Raw genomic sequence first — 17,650 nt, 5'->3', positions numbered from 1 at the left:
CAGAAATACTATAACAGGAAGTAGAATCTTTAGAAAAGGGTAGGAGTAAATTACTCAGAAAAAAATGGAAATTGTGGGAACAATACATGCACAAAAATGTTTTGGAGGAGGAATGAGTTACATCCGAGTGACGCCTCCAGGTGCATCTGCAGTTAACTCCTACTGACGCCTCTAGGTATCAAATATTGCTTGTTCATAATTGCATCAATAATTCCAAAACCATGCTATGTACAAGGTTTTAAAAAAATTAATCTTAAAGCTTACACAATGGCAAACTTAACTGCATTAATGTTTGACCTCTGCCTAGTGCAGGTAAAGAGATACTATTATTTTTATGATATTAATTTATATAGATATAATGTTCACATTTTTCTAAATGTCTCAACAACCAAGTAACACAGTCAGAACTCCTTAGCCTCACATGAAAGTTCTCAGCAGGATGAATAAAATGCTGCTGACATTGTGAGTAACTTTAGTGGTTGCTGAAATATTGTAAGTTGTTTAAAAACTATTACAAACGTAATAGTTAGTGTGACTTATAAAATTAAGTTTAAGACCTAGAACCTAAAAAATACTACCACTATAACAGTAGTTTGTGACAAAGTGTTTCCCATTTATACCTTCATAGCCTCTATGATTCCAGAGATATGAACGTTTGAAATGTGAGGACATAATCTGATTCTGTCAAAAGGCTTAGGCTCCACCAATTGGAAGTTACAGTGCAAACTTCCTCAGCTCCACTGGAATGAATGAGTTAAGCTAAGGCAAGAATTGAAGAATTGAAAAATGTATGTGATGCTGTTTTGATTATATTGTATAGAAATGTATGTGATATATAATGTTTGTAAATGTGAATTTGTTAATATGGTTTGATTACTTTTATATAAATGTAAGTTTGCCTATGTCACAAGTGATAATTCAAAAAGTTGTTAAAAACATGTGACACAATGTAAGGAAAAAGCCTCTGAGGAAAATAAAATCACTGTGTAGAAAACACTGGGATAGTATGGTATCCACCATACTTTATGTCAGTGTAGTGATACCTTGCAAGATGTCTCAATCTGTTTTCCAACAGCTAGCTTTATTCTAAGCCCTTATGCCTTTACGCTGTCCATCTTAGACTGTAAAATATCTCAATTCCACACTTACAGGGAATCTGACCTTCACCTACAAGAAGTTACCAGACCAATGCACCAATAAGAAATTAATCTATCAGAATTAGGTATAAATATGTAAAGTTAATACTAGAAAGAAAGGATTGAAGCTTATCTGCCGTTACAGTGCAGATAATTCATCTTATAACTACAGCATAACATTTCATTTCCATTCTGCTTTTTCTGATGATCATAATGTATGCCAGAACTGCAGACTATGCATCCTAAAGATGGACGGAGGATTTAGCCAGTGCACCATGAATAAATGCTGCAGGAAAATCACACTTTCCATTAAAATCATAGTATAGTTTATAATACTCGGTGAAAATGTCAGTGATAGACCACCTCACAGATATCCCTTATTAACAGTCCCCTAAGCAAGGTCACTGAGGTAAGCAGCACCTTTGACAGATGTGGATTTTACAGACCCCTAACTAGACTTGCTGATCAATAAACTGTAAAAGACAGTATGAATGGTCAGCCACAGACTGCCTCCTAAACGGAATATTCAGCTTGTTAGGGTGAAAGAACTGCTCACTTCTCAGCTTTGTTTGATGGGAGCACCAGCTTTGAGACTGCCCAGGGTACCAATTGCCCCAGCTACTTCTCTGCTTTAAGTAAGTATGAAAGGTATGTAGAACTGTAGAAACACACGCACAAAAAAGGGTCAGTGGTGAAAAGAAAAGAGCATTTGAGGTACAACAGGGTGTTATCACCTTACAGCCCATCTGAGGTCTGGAGGCCCTATGAGGTCCAAGTTCATCCCCCATGATCTTAGATGTTGACGTAATCCAGTGTAGCCCTCTTGTGATGGAGATGGTGGGATCCCCGACTCGGCTATTACCCAGTCCTCCAAAACTCCAGTTACTGCACCACAGTCAGACCAGCAGTCCACAAGTGTTTGTGGATGGTGCAACAGATTTGTTTTCCATTCCATTTGAGTCACCCACAGTTTTCTAAGTTCCAGTACCAGACTTCCTTAGGATTTCGGTGAAATTTCCTCCAGACTTTTTTCTTATTTTAATGTCTCCCTCCCTTCTTTTACTAATCCAAACCCATTTTCAGATAAAGTCGGGGGCACCCGTTTCCATCAAAATTTTCCAGCAGGCATGCATGGGATTGCATAAAGTGTCTGTTGATTATGATTACTGCACAAAGAAGTAGCTGATAGCTAAGCAGACAGCAAGCCAGGCCATGTCTTTTCTTTCCACCCTTCCTACAGCACATCAACTATAGCTACAAAAGATGAGAAAAAAAGAAAACCTTCCACAAATTATCCTTAGATCTTTAAGACAGTGAAGAAGACTTACCTACTCAGATCACTTGCAATCACCCATGGACTAGGACAAAGAAAAAAACAATTTAATTTTCTCTGATTTCCTTCCAGAAGATGTGCTGTTCAGGGAATGTACGATTCTAATGTGAGAGCAATTTAATATGTGTTAGAGGGTAATTGTCTTCTGTTTAAATTAAGTAGTTTAAGCTCCTGGAGTTAAGGAGCTTAAACCTTCAGCTGTCATTCCTGTAATACAGGCATTTGAAGGTGTTTTTCAAACTGTATCCATATAACTAAATTCCCAAATGTCAGCAGCCAAGAAAACTTATAAGTTTGGGTCTAGGAGAAACACAAGGGTTTATTTAAAAATCCAATGGGTAAGATAGCAGTGGTCTCAATGGACATATGTAGGAAATCATGGTTAGTTTAAACACTATCTAGATTAATAAGGACAGCAGCAGTCCTGTGCATTTTAGTCTATCAGCTGTCAACCCCATATGAATCAGTGCCTGGGAGGCTGAAGCAAGTAGAGAAAATGATACGACACATTCTGCGACTATAGGGAGTATGATTGTAAGACAGCAGCCACAGTTATCAAGCCCACACTGACAGAAATCCATGCCAGTGCACAGTCATCAGAAGACATTCCTGGCTCAGGATATAAATATTTCCAGATGATGTTAATCAACAGCTTTTGCATGCCCCTTAAATAGGAAGTTGGTCTCTGGTCTACCTTTTCAATAGTAATTAAAAAAAGAAGGAAGAGAAAGACAAGAAACATGCAAAATGCTAGAGTGAGTTTAATAGCTATTTCACTAACATTCAGTCCCAAGATATAAAAAGAACTATGGTACAAAATAGTGACCCTTCCAAGGGAAACAGAAGGGACAGACCAGTGACAAAGAAGGACGTAATTACAGGAAAGGCATGCAAACATGAAATGGGAAAAAGGGTCAGGTTGGCAATAAGGATACCGACAGGATGGAAAATCCATTTGAACAGCTCAGGTTTTCATATGCTGTGACTATTCCCTAACTTCTTTATCCCTCTCACAAGCCACTCCAAGATTCCTGGGCAGGAGTACCTCCTATTGTCAGGAGAAATTACCCAAGGCCACAGACTCTTAAATATCATTAGCACATGCTACGGAACAGAAATCTGGTAGTTTCTTCCTTTCATAAACATTTGCCTATGCACAAAAATTATATAATATGAGACAAGGCTATTTTGTGCCAAATTATAGAATGCAGAGGCATAGAAAAAGTAGTCAAAAAAGGTGAATTGGCATTATTGCAACGTCTTCTGAGTGACCAAGAAAGAGAATATACTAACTCTGCCAAATTTTGTGGTAAAAAAGGTCAGGATACTTTCCCTGCAATCTCTCACCATGAAGGACGCACTGTTAGTCACATGGGATCTGAGAAATGTCTTTCTACATATACCTACTTATAGGGCACACGGACACTTTCTCAAGTTTTCAATAAATGTCACCTATTTTCAGCTAATTTGTTTGCCCTTTGGCATTGCTACTGCTACCATAGTCTTCACCAAGTGCTTAGCACTAGTATTTTCTCACCTGAGACTTAAGGACATTTGCAATTGCTCATATTTTTACAACTGCCTAATCCAAAGAAATCCATGAAGACACTGTAACAGGTTCTCAGCTACCTACCTGCAGAACCTAGGTATCTCCCTAAATCCACAAAATTCAAATTTCTGTCCCGTTCACACCACCTTTTGGTGCGATCTTGGTTCCATCAACCTGCAAAGCGTTCCTCCCTCATGATACTTGTGTCTTATAAGTCAGTTCTTTTTACACATCTCTCAGAAACCAGACCTAACAGACATAAGTTTTCTTAAGCCTCTGCAACATGTCAGCATCTATTCTGATGGTTCCACATACAAAACCACACATGGAAAAGATACAGAGGTATCTCATGAGGCTTTTGGTCCATCACTGGTAATCTTTAAAGCAGGGGATTCCTGCTATCTTTCCTATCAAAAAAAAAAACTTCTCTGAAGTGCAGCACATATTGTCAGCAACCTTGGGCTGCCTTTCACACTACCAAACCTAACTCTGTAATGGATTAGACACAGGACCTAATTTGGAGGGCACACATGGCCATCTCAGCATATAGTGCATATGGACAAGGAGTCTCAAGAAAAGGCATATAAATTAAAAGTGGAAGGCAGTGCTAAATGCTCTGCATGCTTTCCATTGAGTCCTAGGACCTGGAATACTCAGAATATAACGGACCACATCTGATTGCTACGGTATATCAACCAAGACATTTGCTGTTACCTCTTCTGGGGGCTTAACACGAAGGTGTGAGGCTGGCCTATCTGTCTAAACAGTCATCTTACATGGTCAATGTCCCCAATGTATACAATATGTTGGCATACCATTTTAGAAGGAACAGAGCCACTCAGCATGAATAAAAGCTAGAAAGAGAAATCTTCTCAAGGATCACAGAGAAGTAGCATACCCCAAGTACAGACCTATTTTCCTCACCGGATAGTCACCAGCTGTCAAGCTTCAGCAATTTTTATCCCTGTACACAGGCCTGGGCAACCAATAGAGTCTACATCTAGTGTAATCAGGAGTTTCTATCCTCTTCACATTCCATTCATTCCAAGGGATCTGGTTAAAGGAAGAAGAGAAAAGCATTAACCAAGGCATATATAGTTCTCACAGGTGACGCATATGGCCCAGTAGGAGCTTTTGGGACCTTTCAGTTCCTTGCAACCTCCTGGTTCAGCAAGAGAGGACACATCAGTCTCAAATCCCTTGGGTTCAAAGCCTTGAAATTTCAAGTTAGATCCTTACTGACATTTGTCTCTACTCAAGTGGTATTTATCCTGCGAGAGGCAATAATATCCAACACTAGAATGTCATACTTAGGGAAGGTAAAATATTCTCTTTTTTGTATAGTAAACAAACTTCAGACCCTGATGCTACTAGCATTCCTCAAATTCTTTAGTACCTCTCAAAAGTAATTTGGATAAATGGTTTGGAATCTCCATATTCACCCCCTGTTCAGTACCCCATGCCCCTCATGGATAGCACCAGCAACTAAATGTTCCAACATATCCTTATTCTGCCTACCTTTGGGTTATTGGTATGCAAAATAAAAGGACAAAACCTACCATGGGAATGTAAGTTTACACTTCTTATGGTGCTCACAGTTTAACAGCATAGTATGTACCTATGAATCTGTTTATGGACTTCTCCTGTGGTATAGCTCATCTGTTTTCACTGTATGCATGCCTTTAGAGAGCTGCATGTTGGATGAATTCTGCAGTGAAACTGTTTGTCAAGAGCACCTTGCATCTGAAACCACCTAAGAGACCCATTCCCTTTCCTGTGTGATTTGAATACTGTAATTGAGAAGACCTCCTTTCAAGCTGGCTGGCTCAGCCACCCTCAAGTATCTGTAATGGAAGACACTCTTTTTGGTAGCATCATCTCAACAAGATGTTTACAGCAGCAAGAACAGGATACAGTTAAGGACCTATCTTTCATCCTCATCTAAGGAGGTCTAAAAATGAACAATTTACCAGTCCATCCAACTTCCTGTGTTTTACCCTCACCCTCAGAACAAGGGTAAAAGGAAGAGGATTCTATATCCCATACCTGCCTGCAGACAACTGAGATATTAACAAACAAATCCAAGTACACTAGACTTTCAGTTCAGCTTTTTTATCTCTTTCTTATTAGGTAAACAAGGGAAAACCAGTATCAAAACTGACTCTCACAAAATAGCTGCATTACTTTTCATTCCAACCACCATGAACACAGCGATTAGCACATCAGGTTAGAGCTACCAGCTCAGCAGCCACTACTAGGGCTTTCATAAAGAATGCTTCTGCTCGCGATATCTGTGAGGCTTCCACCTGGACCTTGATCTACGGCTTTTCTAAGCACTGCAAGCTGTAACTTCAGGCAAGAAGCAAGACAAGTTTTACAATAGCAGTTCTGAAAGGAAAGCTAAGGCCTACACATCAGGGCCAAGGACAGGGCTCCCCTCCATATTGGTTTGCATTCTGCCATTCCTATTATGAACGCAGTTCAGTTTTATGAGAGCATTCACTGTGACTGTAGATGTTCAAACTATTGGAGCACTGCTGCAGTAAGAGCTATCACCTCAACCTTTATCTCTTTTTCCCCTCTTTCTATACCCATTACTTTGGGGGATGTATAGCTGTCTCTACTTTCTGGATGCCAACCTTGCTTGTTTTAAATTCTGTCTGAAAACAAGGTTTTCTAATTGGAAATCAGCATAGACAACCTTACAGCGCTCCATTTTTTTTACTCCTTGTTTGAGTAGCCTGTATGGTCTTTCCCAAAAGTCTAACAGTTTGGACGTAGGCGCATGTAATGCTGATTTTCTGCTTCAGACACTGTGTATATCATATTACAGATGGTATCCTGCAGGTCCCTTGGGTTATGGTTGACAAGGCCAGGTTTTTTTACCTTCAGACTCAACAGACAGATTCAGAAACATTTATTGTTGAATATGCATCTTAAAAAGAACAAAAGATAATGTAGGTTACTGCTCTCTTTTCAGAGGAGCTTCCAGCTGATGTCTTTAGCTTTGTCATATAAAACAGATGTTTGTATTCTTCTTAAAAGTTGGAGTTAAGGCAAACCTTTGCTTGAGGCTAAATTATCATTCTCCTGAACGTACTGATTCAATGATCTGATATTCAAACATCTATAATAATAGGTTCATAGGTAAGTACTATGCTAGCTGCCCTTGAGGGCCATTTTAAGTCTAGCCATTTCCCTTTCTGTGCTTGAATTAACCTATTCCATTTGGTTAGAGATTGGCCTTACTCACTGCATGGTCAGTAATTATATATTACTTCCAATGAGAGTAACCGGGATCATACCATAGATAATTTGAGGGGACTCATATATGGGACAAAGCATGCGGGGAGCTGCCTCTGTCCATTAGTAGTACAGGGGGCAGTCCTGAGATAAAGTTTCTGTTCCCATCCATAGATCCAAGCTGTGCTTGAATATGGACAGGGGATCAACTTTGTGTTATGAGGATGGGCAGTCTGCTCCTCAGCAGTAGTACTATCCTCTGCAAGATTACACCTGTCCCTCCAAACTATTGAGTTGATATTGCAGATAAGGTTTATATCCCTAGACTGAGTATTTCTGATGACATTTGACTTGCTGATGTGCAGTAAATCCATTAGTATTGGGTCTGGGGATGTCTTGTATGCCAGACACAGGTCACATATTAGCAGTCTGTAAGATACTGAGTATAGTGACAGGGCTTTGAGTTGGTCCATGTAAGACATGTTGTTTAGGCCTTATATACTTCTAGTAAGGTGTCTCTGTGGATATTCCAGTTGTTGCATGTGTCTGGACAGACACATGCCAAAGGGGGCATTATATTAAATGACTGCACAATTGAGGCCATGATAAGTACTTTCATATAACTGTATTTACTCTTATTCTCCAAATCCTGAGAAAAAATATCAAGAGTAAAAAGAACTTCTGCAGAAGGAGGGAAGTTTAAATCATAGTTCAGTCATTGTTAGGATAAAACCAGCCCTTCAACCAAACTTGTTTTCTAACCATGGCAACAGTAATTGTGTTTAAACAAGAAATGGCTGCATCATAAGCACATTCATAGACATGAAGATGTATTTTAGAGGCTGTAAGTAGCATTATAATGTGTCTTTTATCATCAGTCTCCAAGGATGAAATATCAAGCATAGAATGAGGTTTGTGAATGGTCATTCTGACCACAAACAGCAGCACTTTCAAAGCTTTTAGAGCTTTAACAGGTGAAGAACTAGTACCTGTTTTTCCTTAAATATAAATCTTGATGCATAATGACATCAAATACAACTGCTTTCCCTAGTGCCCCAAATGTTTTATGTAAAACTGGGGAAAAGAAAAAGAACATATTGAATTAATATGATTAAACCATTTCTTTCCAAACTTATGAACAGTGCTCCATTCAAAATATTTGATTAAATTCAGAATTTTATTAAAATTATAATCTTCAGAGGGAGTAGAATCTTTCTCTTCATTCTGCCCCTCAAATATACCTCCCTGTTCAATGTCATTCTCTTACGAATCAAAACATGAAGGCAGACTGGGTAAGAACTGTCCTTTTCTCTTATTACAACAAGCAGCATGAGACAAATGTATTTATTTTTACATTCATTAACCAGGAGAATGAGTTGGCTCATGGACAATTTTTAATCACGAAAAAGGTCATAATGCATCAAGAATTAACATACAATTATAATATAGGTAATTACATTTTTTTATTAGATGAATTTTGCTGATAACTGACGAAAACTGAAAAAAAAAAACTTCAGCAAAACAAACTCTAATATTACAGTCCCTCTCATACCTCTCAACTCTCCAGATTTTTGCAGAATGTCAGATTTTTTTGCCTCATATTTTTGCTTTTCTCCTCATAAAATTTGTGGTTTTCTGGCAAATCATTGAGAACTGAAGTAACTAAAAATCACGACAGACATTTGGGTTTCAGTCTTTGTATAATTCGGAAAATGCACACTAAAGCAAAACCTGGTGTTCTAGCAATTATTTTAAGTTTATAAGAGCAATAATTATAATTTGTCCTATTTTTCAGCCTTTGTCCTGCATTATTTTTTGCCTTTGTCCAGATATCTTATGCTACAAGTTTAAGGGGTATGGTTCCACCTGATATACAAAGGTCTTAGAATTCCCTCTTTACAGTAAACTGAAACATATCTGTACAGAAAACATTGCAGCAATATAAAAAGTGGTCCTATTCTGACATATGCATGTTTTGCAAGTCTAAAATGTATACAGAGCATTAAGTAACCATATATCACAAAGGACAACGAATGACTTTTTATACACTTATATTACTAATATCTATACAATTACTTGGACTATTTTGATGAAAACGATATACATTTATCATAGACTCAAAATACAGTAGACTCCCTCTTATCCAGGCTCTCTTTAACCAACCTCCTCTTTAACCGACCATCAAATTTCTGTCAAAGCCCTTTCAAAAGACAACAGAGAACACTTCCGCCTCCTCTATGCTAAATAGACATTCATTTGAGTTTTAGACTTCATATTCATTAGAAAAATGCATACTAACACAAATCCTGTTATTCTAGCTGATTTCTAACCTATAAATGCTGTTTTGTATGGATCTTCTGATTAACCAGCCATTCGTTTATCCAGTCTAAGGTCCGGTCCCAGCAAGACTGGATAAGAGATATTCTACTGTAAATAACAGATTTCCAGTTTAAGTTTTCATTTGCATTTCTTCCCTTCATTGTGTCTGTTGCATCTCTTTCCTGATGCTTCCTACTGTTTTAAGTTATAAAGAAGACATTTTACTCAGGCCGCTAGCAACACTTTGATCATCTGAAAGTTAAAAGATAGTGGTGCTGACCACAAGGCTGTAGCAGATCCTCCTAGAGATTTCCCATCTTTGGGATAATTGTCTACTATCAAACTAAACTTTACTGTTCAGAAATGACACAATACGTTCAGTCAGCTTGGAGGAAGGTATACAAAGTGCAACAGAAACACCTCCTGAACACACACACACACACCTATTATCTTATGTATTTTATATCCCACTCCTAACTGAAATGAACAATTTACAACATAAATCACCAACAGACCCAATAAGGGAGAGATGCTTACCTTTGTTTTAAAGATTTTCTTTATACTGTTTAAAAAGTCATTTGACAGGAAACAAACAGCTATACAGTTTAGGGCAGCATAAAATAAACTGAATCCTCTATCTGAGGCACCAAGCTAAGACAGTGAGGCAAGAATATGCCCTAAGGAAAAATACCACAGTTTAAACAGTTTGATTTAAATGGCCACAGTGAGTAAACTTGGCCCCTTCTATAAAACTTAAAAAAAAAAAACAATTTGTTATGGTCAGGGCCATACTCACGCAAAATATTTTAGTATAATTATCAGTAATGATATTTTATCCATAAATGAGTACTCAGCTCTACAAGTATCCAGTTAATGGCATGCAGATTTTTAGAGTTCATTCTACTTAAGTTTAATTCCTGCCTCAGTGTCTTTCTTAACACTCAGTGATCTAGCTAAAGCTGTTACCTTACTTGGAGTACATTCCTAGAGATATAATTTTCCTTAGCATAATGAACCATGCATGTGCCATACCAAAGTCCCTCTTAGAAAAATGTAAGTAACTGCTGTACCCTTATCCGCAGAAAGAGAAGTCCATGCTTTTCCAGGTTTTAACAATAGCCTGTGGTTTAAAAGTGCTAACTCTCATCCCAGTTACTTCGCATTCAGCATAGAACTCTTCCACTGGATTCCACTGATAACAAGAGGGCAAGATAATCTTCAGATAACAATGATGCAGCCCTTGCAGCCCTAAATCAGATACTCTCCAAATCACAGCTGTGCTTTGGCAAGTCCATGAAGATGATGAATAGAAAGCGAGACAAGACACAGCTTTGGTGGAGCCCTTTGCCCATCTTGGATGTATAATACTTAACACCAAGAAAGCAAACACAACTCTTGCTCTACAAATACAAGGACCAAAATGGGATGCAACAGCAGCCCCAGAACCCCTTACTGTTGTAGCATCTTCCACAGGATATTCCATTCCATAGTTCTCAATCATATATTTCGGTTTGTAAAATCCACTTAGATAAGGTTGGCGAACTACCTTCCTATATTTGTGCAGGGTCTATTTATCCACTGCTTCACAGTCAGGACAGTCTCTATTTTGCTTCTCCAAAATCAAAGGTTTAATTTTTCACAGGGTCTCTTTTCCATTGCAGTCATGCCGCTCAACTGTATAGATTTTTACCTCATATTTTTGGTATGCTCCTCATAAAATGTGTGGTTTTTCTGACAAATCACAGAGGAGTGAAGTCACTAAATAATGACACTCATTTGAGTTTGGGGTGGCACAGTGGCACAGCAGAAGCATCGTCTCCTCACAGCAAGAGGTTCCCACTTTGATTCTCAACTGGGGTGCCTTCTGTGTGGAGTCTGGATGTCTTTCCTGTGTTCACGTGGATTTCCTCTGGGTGCTCCGGTTTCCTCCCACAGTCCAAAGACATGTATTAACTGGATTGGACACTCTAAATTGACCATAGGTATGAGTGTGCATGCAAGTGTGTGATGCAAATAAACTGCTGTGGCAGGGTAGCCACACAGCGCTGAAACCTTTGGCTCTAGATTGTCACAGTTGAAGTGACACCCCAACCCCATGTGCAAAAATGGGAAAAAGGGATTGTGGATGGATAGAATTAGCAGCCAATGTTAATAAAAAAAAAATTCTTTAAACAACACTCTGCGAGGCTGAACACTGTTCAGACATTTGTAAATTGTCATTATAAATGTATATACATATCTTCTTTAGGCTGTTCCCGTTAAGATCCAATCATCTGTTTCCATTTCTTCCTGTTCTCTGCATCTTGTTCTGTCATACCAATCACCTGCATGTCCTCTCTCACCACATCCATGAACCTTACCTGGCAGCTCCATCCTTAGCATCCTTCTCCCAATATACCCAGCATCCCTCCTCAGCACATGTCTAAACCAATGCAATCTCATCTCTCTGGCTTTGTCTCCAAACCATCCAATCTGAGCTGAACCTCTAATATACTGATTCCTAATCCTGTCTATCCTCATCACACCCAAATCTTAACATCTCCAGCTCTGACTCCTGCCTTTCTGTCAATGCCACCATCTCCATCCCATATAACATAGCTGGTCCCACTACCCTCTTGCAGATCTTCCTTTTCACTATTAATGGTACCCATCTGTCACAAATCACTCCTGACACTCTTCTCTACTCACTCCACCCTGCCTGTACTCTCTTCTAGACCTCTCTTTCACACTCACCATTACTCTGAACTGTTGATCCCAAGTATTTAAACACATCCACCTTCGCCAACTCTACTCCCTGCATCCTCACCATTCCTCTATCCTCCCTCTCATTCACACACATATATTCTGTCTTAGTCCTGCTGAACTTTATTCCTCTCCTTTCTTGAGCATATCTCTCTCTCCAGGGTCTCCTTAACCTGTTCCTTATTATCACTACATATCACAATGTCATCTGCAAACATCATAGTCCACATACACTCCTGTTTGATCTCATCTGTCAACCTGTCCATCACCATTGCAAATAAGAAAGGGCTCAGAGCTGATCCTTGATATAATCCTACCTCCACATTGAACACATCCATCACCCCTACTGCAGACCTCACCACTGTCACACTACCCTTGTACATATCCTGTACTACTCTTACATACTTCTCTGCCACTCCTGACTTCCTCATACAATACCACATTTCTGCTCTAGGCACACTATCATATGCTTTCTCTAAGTCTACAAAAACACAATGCAACTCCTTCTGACCTTCTATATACTTCTCCATCAATGCCCTCAGAGCAAACATTGCATCTGTAGTGCTCTTTCCCGGCAGGAAACCATACTGCTGCTCACTAATTGGCACAGTATTGCAGTGGTAGCATTGTCGCCTCACAGCAAGAGGTTCTCTGGTTCGATTCTTGGCTGGGGTGCCATCTGTGTGGAGTCTGCATGTGGGTTTCCTCCGGGTGCTCCGGTTTCCTCCCACGTACAAAGACATGCATCTGGAGTGTTTCTCCCTGGGCCTCCGCTGAAAATTGGCTTTGTTCCAAGTCAGACATTCCCAGTTAACAAATGTTAAATAAAAATAAAATAAAATAAATAATCATCAGCTCCCTTTTTAACCTAGCTTCCACTACTCTTTCCCATAACTTCATGCTGTGACTGATCAGTTTTATCTCTCTGTAGTTACTACAGCTCTGCACATCACCCTTATTCTTAAAAAAAAAAAAAAAAAAAAAAAAAAAAAATGGTACCAAAACACTTCTTCTCCACTCGTAAGGCATCCTCTCATTTTCCAAGATTTCATTAAACAATCTAGTTAGAAACTCCACTGCCATCTCTCCTAAACATCTCCATGCTTCCACGAGTATGTCATCTGGACCAGCAGCCTTTCCATTCTTCAACCTCTTCATAGCTGTTCTTACTTTCTCCTTGCTAATCCATTGCACTTCCTGATTCACTATCCCCACATCATCCAACCTTCTCTCCCTCTCATTCTCTTTATTCAACAGCTCCTCAAAGTACTCTTTCCATCTGCTCAACACACTCTCCACTCTCGAGTACATTTCCATCATTATTGTTTATCACTCTTGCCTGTTGCACATCTTTCCCAGCTCTGTCCCTCTGTCTAGACAACTGGTACAGGTCCTTTTCTCCCTTCATAGTGTCCAACCTTTCATACAACTCTTCATATCCCTTATCCTTAGCCTTTGCCACCTCTCTCTTCACCATACGCATCATCTCCTTGTAATCTTGTCTGTTGTCATCTCTCTGACAATCCCACTTCTTCACCAACCTCTTCCTCTGTATACTCTCCTGTACTTCCTCATTCCACCACCAGGTCTCCTTGTCCTCTTTCCTCTGTCCAGATGTCACATCAAGCATCTTTTTAGCTGTCTCACTTACCACCTCTGCTGTAGTTACCCAGCTATTTGGTAACTCTTCACTGCCACCCAGTGCCTGTCTTAACTCTTCCCTGAACTCCACCTCACAATCATCCTTTTTCAACTTCCACCATTTGATCCTTGGCACTGCCCTCACTCTTCTCGTCCTCTTCTTGATCACCAATGTCATCCTACAGACCACCATCCTATGCTGTCTAACTATGCTTTCCCCGTCACCACTTTACAGTCTCCAATCTCCTTCAGACTAACCCTCCTGTATAGGATATAATCCACCTGTGTGTATCTTCTTCCACTCTTGTACTTCACCATGTGCTCCTCCCTCTTCTTAAAATACATATTCACCACAGCCATGTCCATCCTTTTCACAAAATCCACTGCCATCTGACCTTCTGCATTCCACTCCTTAACACCATACTTACCCATCACTTCTTCATCCCTCTGTTCCCTTCACCAACATGCCCACTGAAATCCGCTCCAATCACCACTCTCTCACCCTTTGGTACACTCACTACCACTTCATCCAACTCACTCCAAAATTTTTCTTTCTCATCCATCACACACCCAACTTGCGGAGTATATACACTAACAACATTCATCATCACACATTCAGTTTCCGGCTTCATAAACATCACTCTGTCCAACACTGTTTTCACCTCCAAAATACTCTTGGCATACTGTAATATAATATTATTCATTGAGTTTATTATTCATTGAGTGGATTTTGATTGCGTCACATACCATCAGTTAAAACCTAGCAAAAGTCAACTCATCAAACCTTGGGAAGGGGCTTTCACATGATTTCTGCAGGGATGGCAAGTCTAGCTTCCATTGCTGTACAAGATGGGCAAATTGGATTTTGCTGGTCTGTGGTCGGTGATCCATAACTAAATTAAAATATGCTCTATGATACAAGTCACCCATAACTTGCACTCATACATGCTGGGGCAGCTGCTCCTGGGACAGACTGCTAGAGACACAATCAGCACTGCAGAAAAGGTACCAGTCACTGGTATGATCACTGGGCATAAGTGCTGTTCCATCCTTGCAACAGCAGACGAACAGATCAAGGAAAAATGGTAAACCGAGTCAATGGCAAATGTAGCCAAAATCCAAAAGAAACACCGGACTCAGCAATGACAACAAAAATGTAATATTAGTACAAAGCTTTTGGGATAATTCCCTTCATCAGTGTTACAATACATTTAAATCAAACATTCACATAAATACCAAGTTCAAATCTTGTCACAAGACACAACTCCCAAATTAAAAAAAAAAACAAATTTAATTAACCAGCACATAAAATTTAAAAGTACATATCAAGATAATATGAATATTGAATGAATATGAAATATATGAAACAGTAAGTTTCCTAAAAACAAAATATGCTTAAGAGGATCACTACTAAATCCTTGCAACTATAGTCACTAACAGCAGATAGTTAAGCAGAGCCAGTTGAAAATGCAGCTATTTAAATGATTTGATTGCTGTGTGTGTGTATGAATATTTGGAGTTATAGCAAGGAGCTAGTATATGTCTTTGGTTCAGTTATTGTTTCAGTTACTGCAAAGAGGAGTTATGTAGAAACATAGTGAGAGACTTTTTTTTTCAGTTGTGAAGGACTTTTTTTCTGTTCCACACCTCTAGTTGAGTGGCAGTCTGGGGAGCACCATTTGGGGTATTGCCAAGGGTGGAACAGAACACCAACTATGAAATAAAAACATCAAAAAACTTAGAGTCAAGGCAGTGTAACTGCAAATAGAGCTTTACTGGTGCTTCCTGGTATTTGCTGAGGTACCAGGAAGCACCAATAAAGCTCTATTTGCAGTTACACTTTATTACCGTAGGTGCCAGGATGCAAACTGTCTAGATCTGAGGTGTGTGCATGTGTGAAGGACTACAAAATGAGTAATAAGTTACTATACTTTGCTCTTGTATTTTGATGTTTCCTTAATATGTAGAGAAACTATTTTAATATGATATGTAAATGTTACCATCTCTTCTCTCTTAGCCTTGGAAGCTATGCTGCCCTGCACGGAGAGTTTTACTGCAAGCCTCATTTTCAACAGTTGTTCAAGACCAAAGGGAACTATGATGAAGGATTTGGGCGTAAGCAGCACAAGGAACTCTGGATGCAGAAGGAAGGGGAAAATGGAGGCAAAATGGATTGATGTTTCTTGTGCCACCATACTGAAAAGCAAGAGATATTCAATCACAAAATGTGAAAAAGATAAAATAAAAAAAAAAAAAACAAGCTGCTTACGATGATGCAAAAAAGGCTGCAGAACACATGCAAAAAACAGGACCCACAAAGAATACTTCTGCAAAGTGTTCCTTTGAGAAACATGCCATCTAAACCAGGAACCAAGGATCTGTACGAATTATATACTCAGTGGATCAGACTGTTCAGCTTTCTTGTACAAATGGGGTAATCCCAAAATTCTTTAAGTATATACTTTAAGAGGAAAGATTTTTAGCTAAGTGAGGTTGAGTGTAAGAAATAAAACAAACTATTAGTTCGTTTCAGTGATTTCTGTTTTTTTTTTTTTTTTTATACAAGTGTTTCCAGCAGTTTTGGTTGTCATAGTCACTGACAGTTCATACCTTCAGTGAACAGTGCCCCAGTTTCTGGTTATGTCACTGGACAAAGATCTGCTGGCCTTCTGATTGATTTCTAAAACTAAGAAAAAATAACCTTGTTATAGTGAGTTTCTTACACACCAACCTGTTATTAGCAAGCCTCAAGCTGCCTCACAGATGGTAGCCACCACATAACTGAATTTTACATTTTATCAACATTGCTGTGCCACAGATAGAAATGTGGCAGACTGTCAAACAGCTTTTAAATCTGTTGCCTAAATAGTTGGTGTGGCAGCTTTTAAAGCATACAAAATCATACATTTTTTTAACTAGTGATAAATCCAAGTGTTTAAAGCTCTCCATTTATTAAAAAGAATTACAGTCACTCTTGGGGTATAGCCTCCGGGTTAAGTATTCTTGCAAATTAATTCCAACAATTCACTTCTTGAAATTCCCTCTCGAGTTAAATTTCTTAGAATCCATTTCTCAAACCAAACTTGTCATGACAGCCTGATCATAATCTTCTGGCTTATTAGTAATAGCAATAATAAATGTTTTGCAGTCAACAGAAATCTAATTTATGCTGCCACAAATGATGAGCTCTCTGTTGCACAGCCACCTCAGCCTTTGCACATAACTTTTTTATGACACTTTTGCACTTTCTTCTGTTAGAAAGTATTCTGTACCTGCTTGGGTATAAAGTCAAACTCATACGGTTGCATGTTCTCTCTCCCCCAAACTAAAACCTCCTTTAAACAATAGATTGCTAGTATATGTAATCTGATTTCCTGAAGCCTGTGTAAGAGCGGCATTCATTTTTTTCTGAATTGTTTATAAGTGATCTACATTTATTACTGTATTTTTGTGTGATAAACTAAACCTGAGTTTAATTAAAGTGTAACTACGGATTCTGATTTTTATGCATACTATAGACATTTGTCCTTATGAAGATATCACAGCAGAGCTTGTTACCATAAGAAACTTAGGACTCATTTGTTTTAAAAAACATTCCATGCCAAACAGAAGATTACACGATGGCTGTTGTTTGCTGAGGAGTAGAATTCAGTGTAACCTGAAGATATCGAAGCAGTAGAAATTATT

General features: G+C 38.9%; 1 protein-coding gene across 3 annotated transcripts in view; it reads left to right on the top strand.

The window, feature by feature from the left end:
- LIMD2 (LIM domain containing 2) overlaps positions 1-16,499 on the top strand; it is a 474,609-nt gene extending 458,110 nt beyond the window's left edge. For all 3 annotated transcript variants that reach the window (XM_044055198.1, XM_044055197.1, XM_044055200.1), the window contains exon 5: positions 15,981-16,499. In XM_044055198.1, the coding sequence (XP_043911133.1) occupies positions 15,981-16,140 (160 nt within the window). In that variant the 3' untranslated portion in view covers positions 16,141-16,499. The remainder of the gene's footprint in view (positions 1-15,980) is intronic.
- The last annotated feature ends 1,151 nt before the right edge of the window (positions 16,500-17,650 follow it).

Source organism: Protopterus annectens, chromosome 13.part0, assembly GCF_019279795.1.
Source record: "Protopterus annectens isolate FY-2018-M chromosome 13.part0, PAN1.0, whole genome shotgun sequence".
Classification (NCBI taxonomy): domain Eukaryota; kingdom Metazoa; phylum Chordata; order Ceratodontiformes; family Protopteridae; genus Protopterus; species Protopterus annectens.
This window is presented reverse-complemented; position numbering and strand designations above follow the sequence as displayed.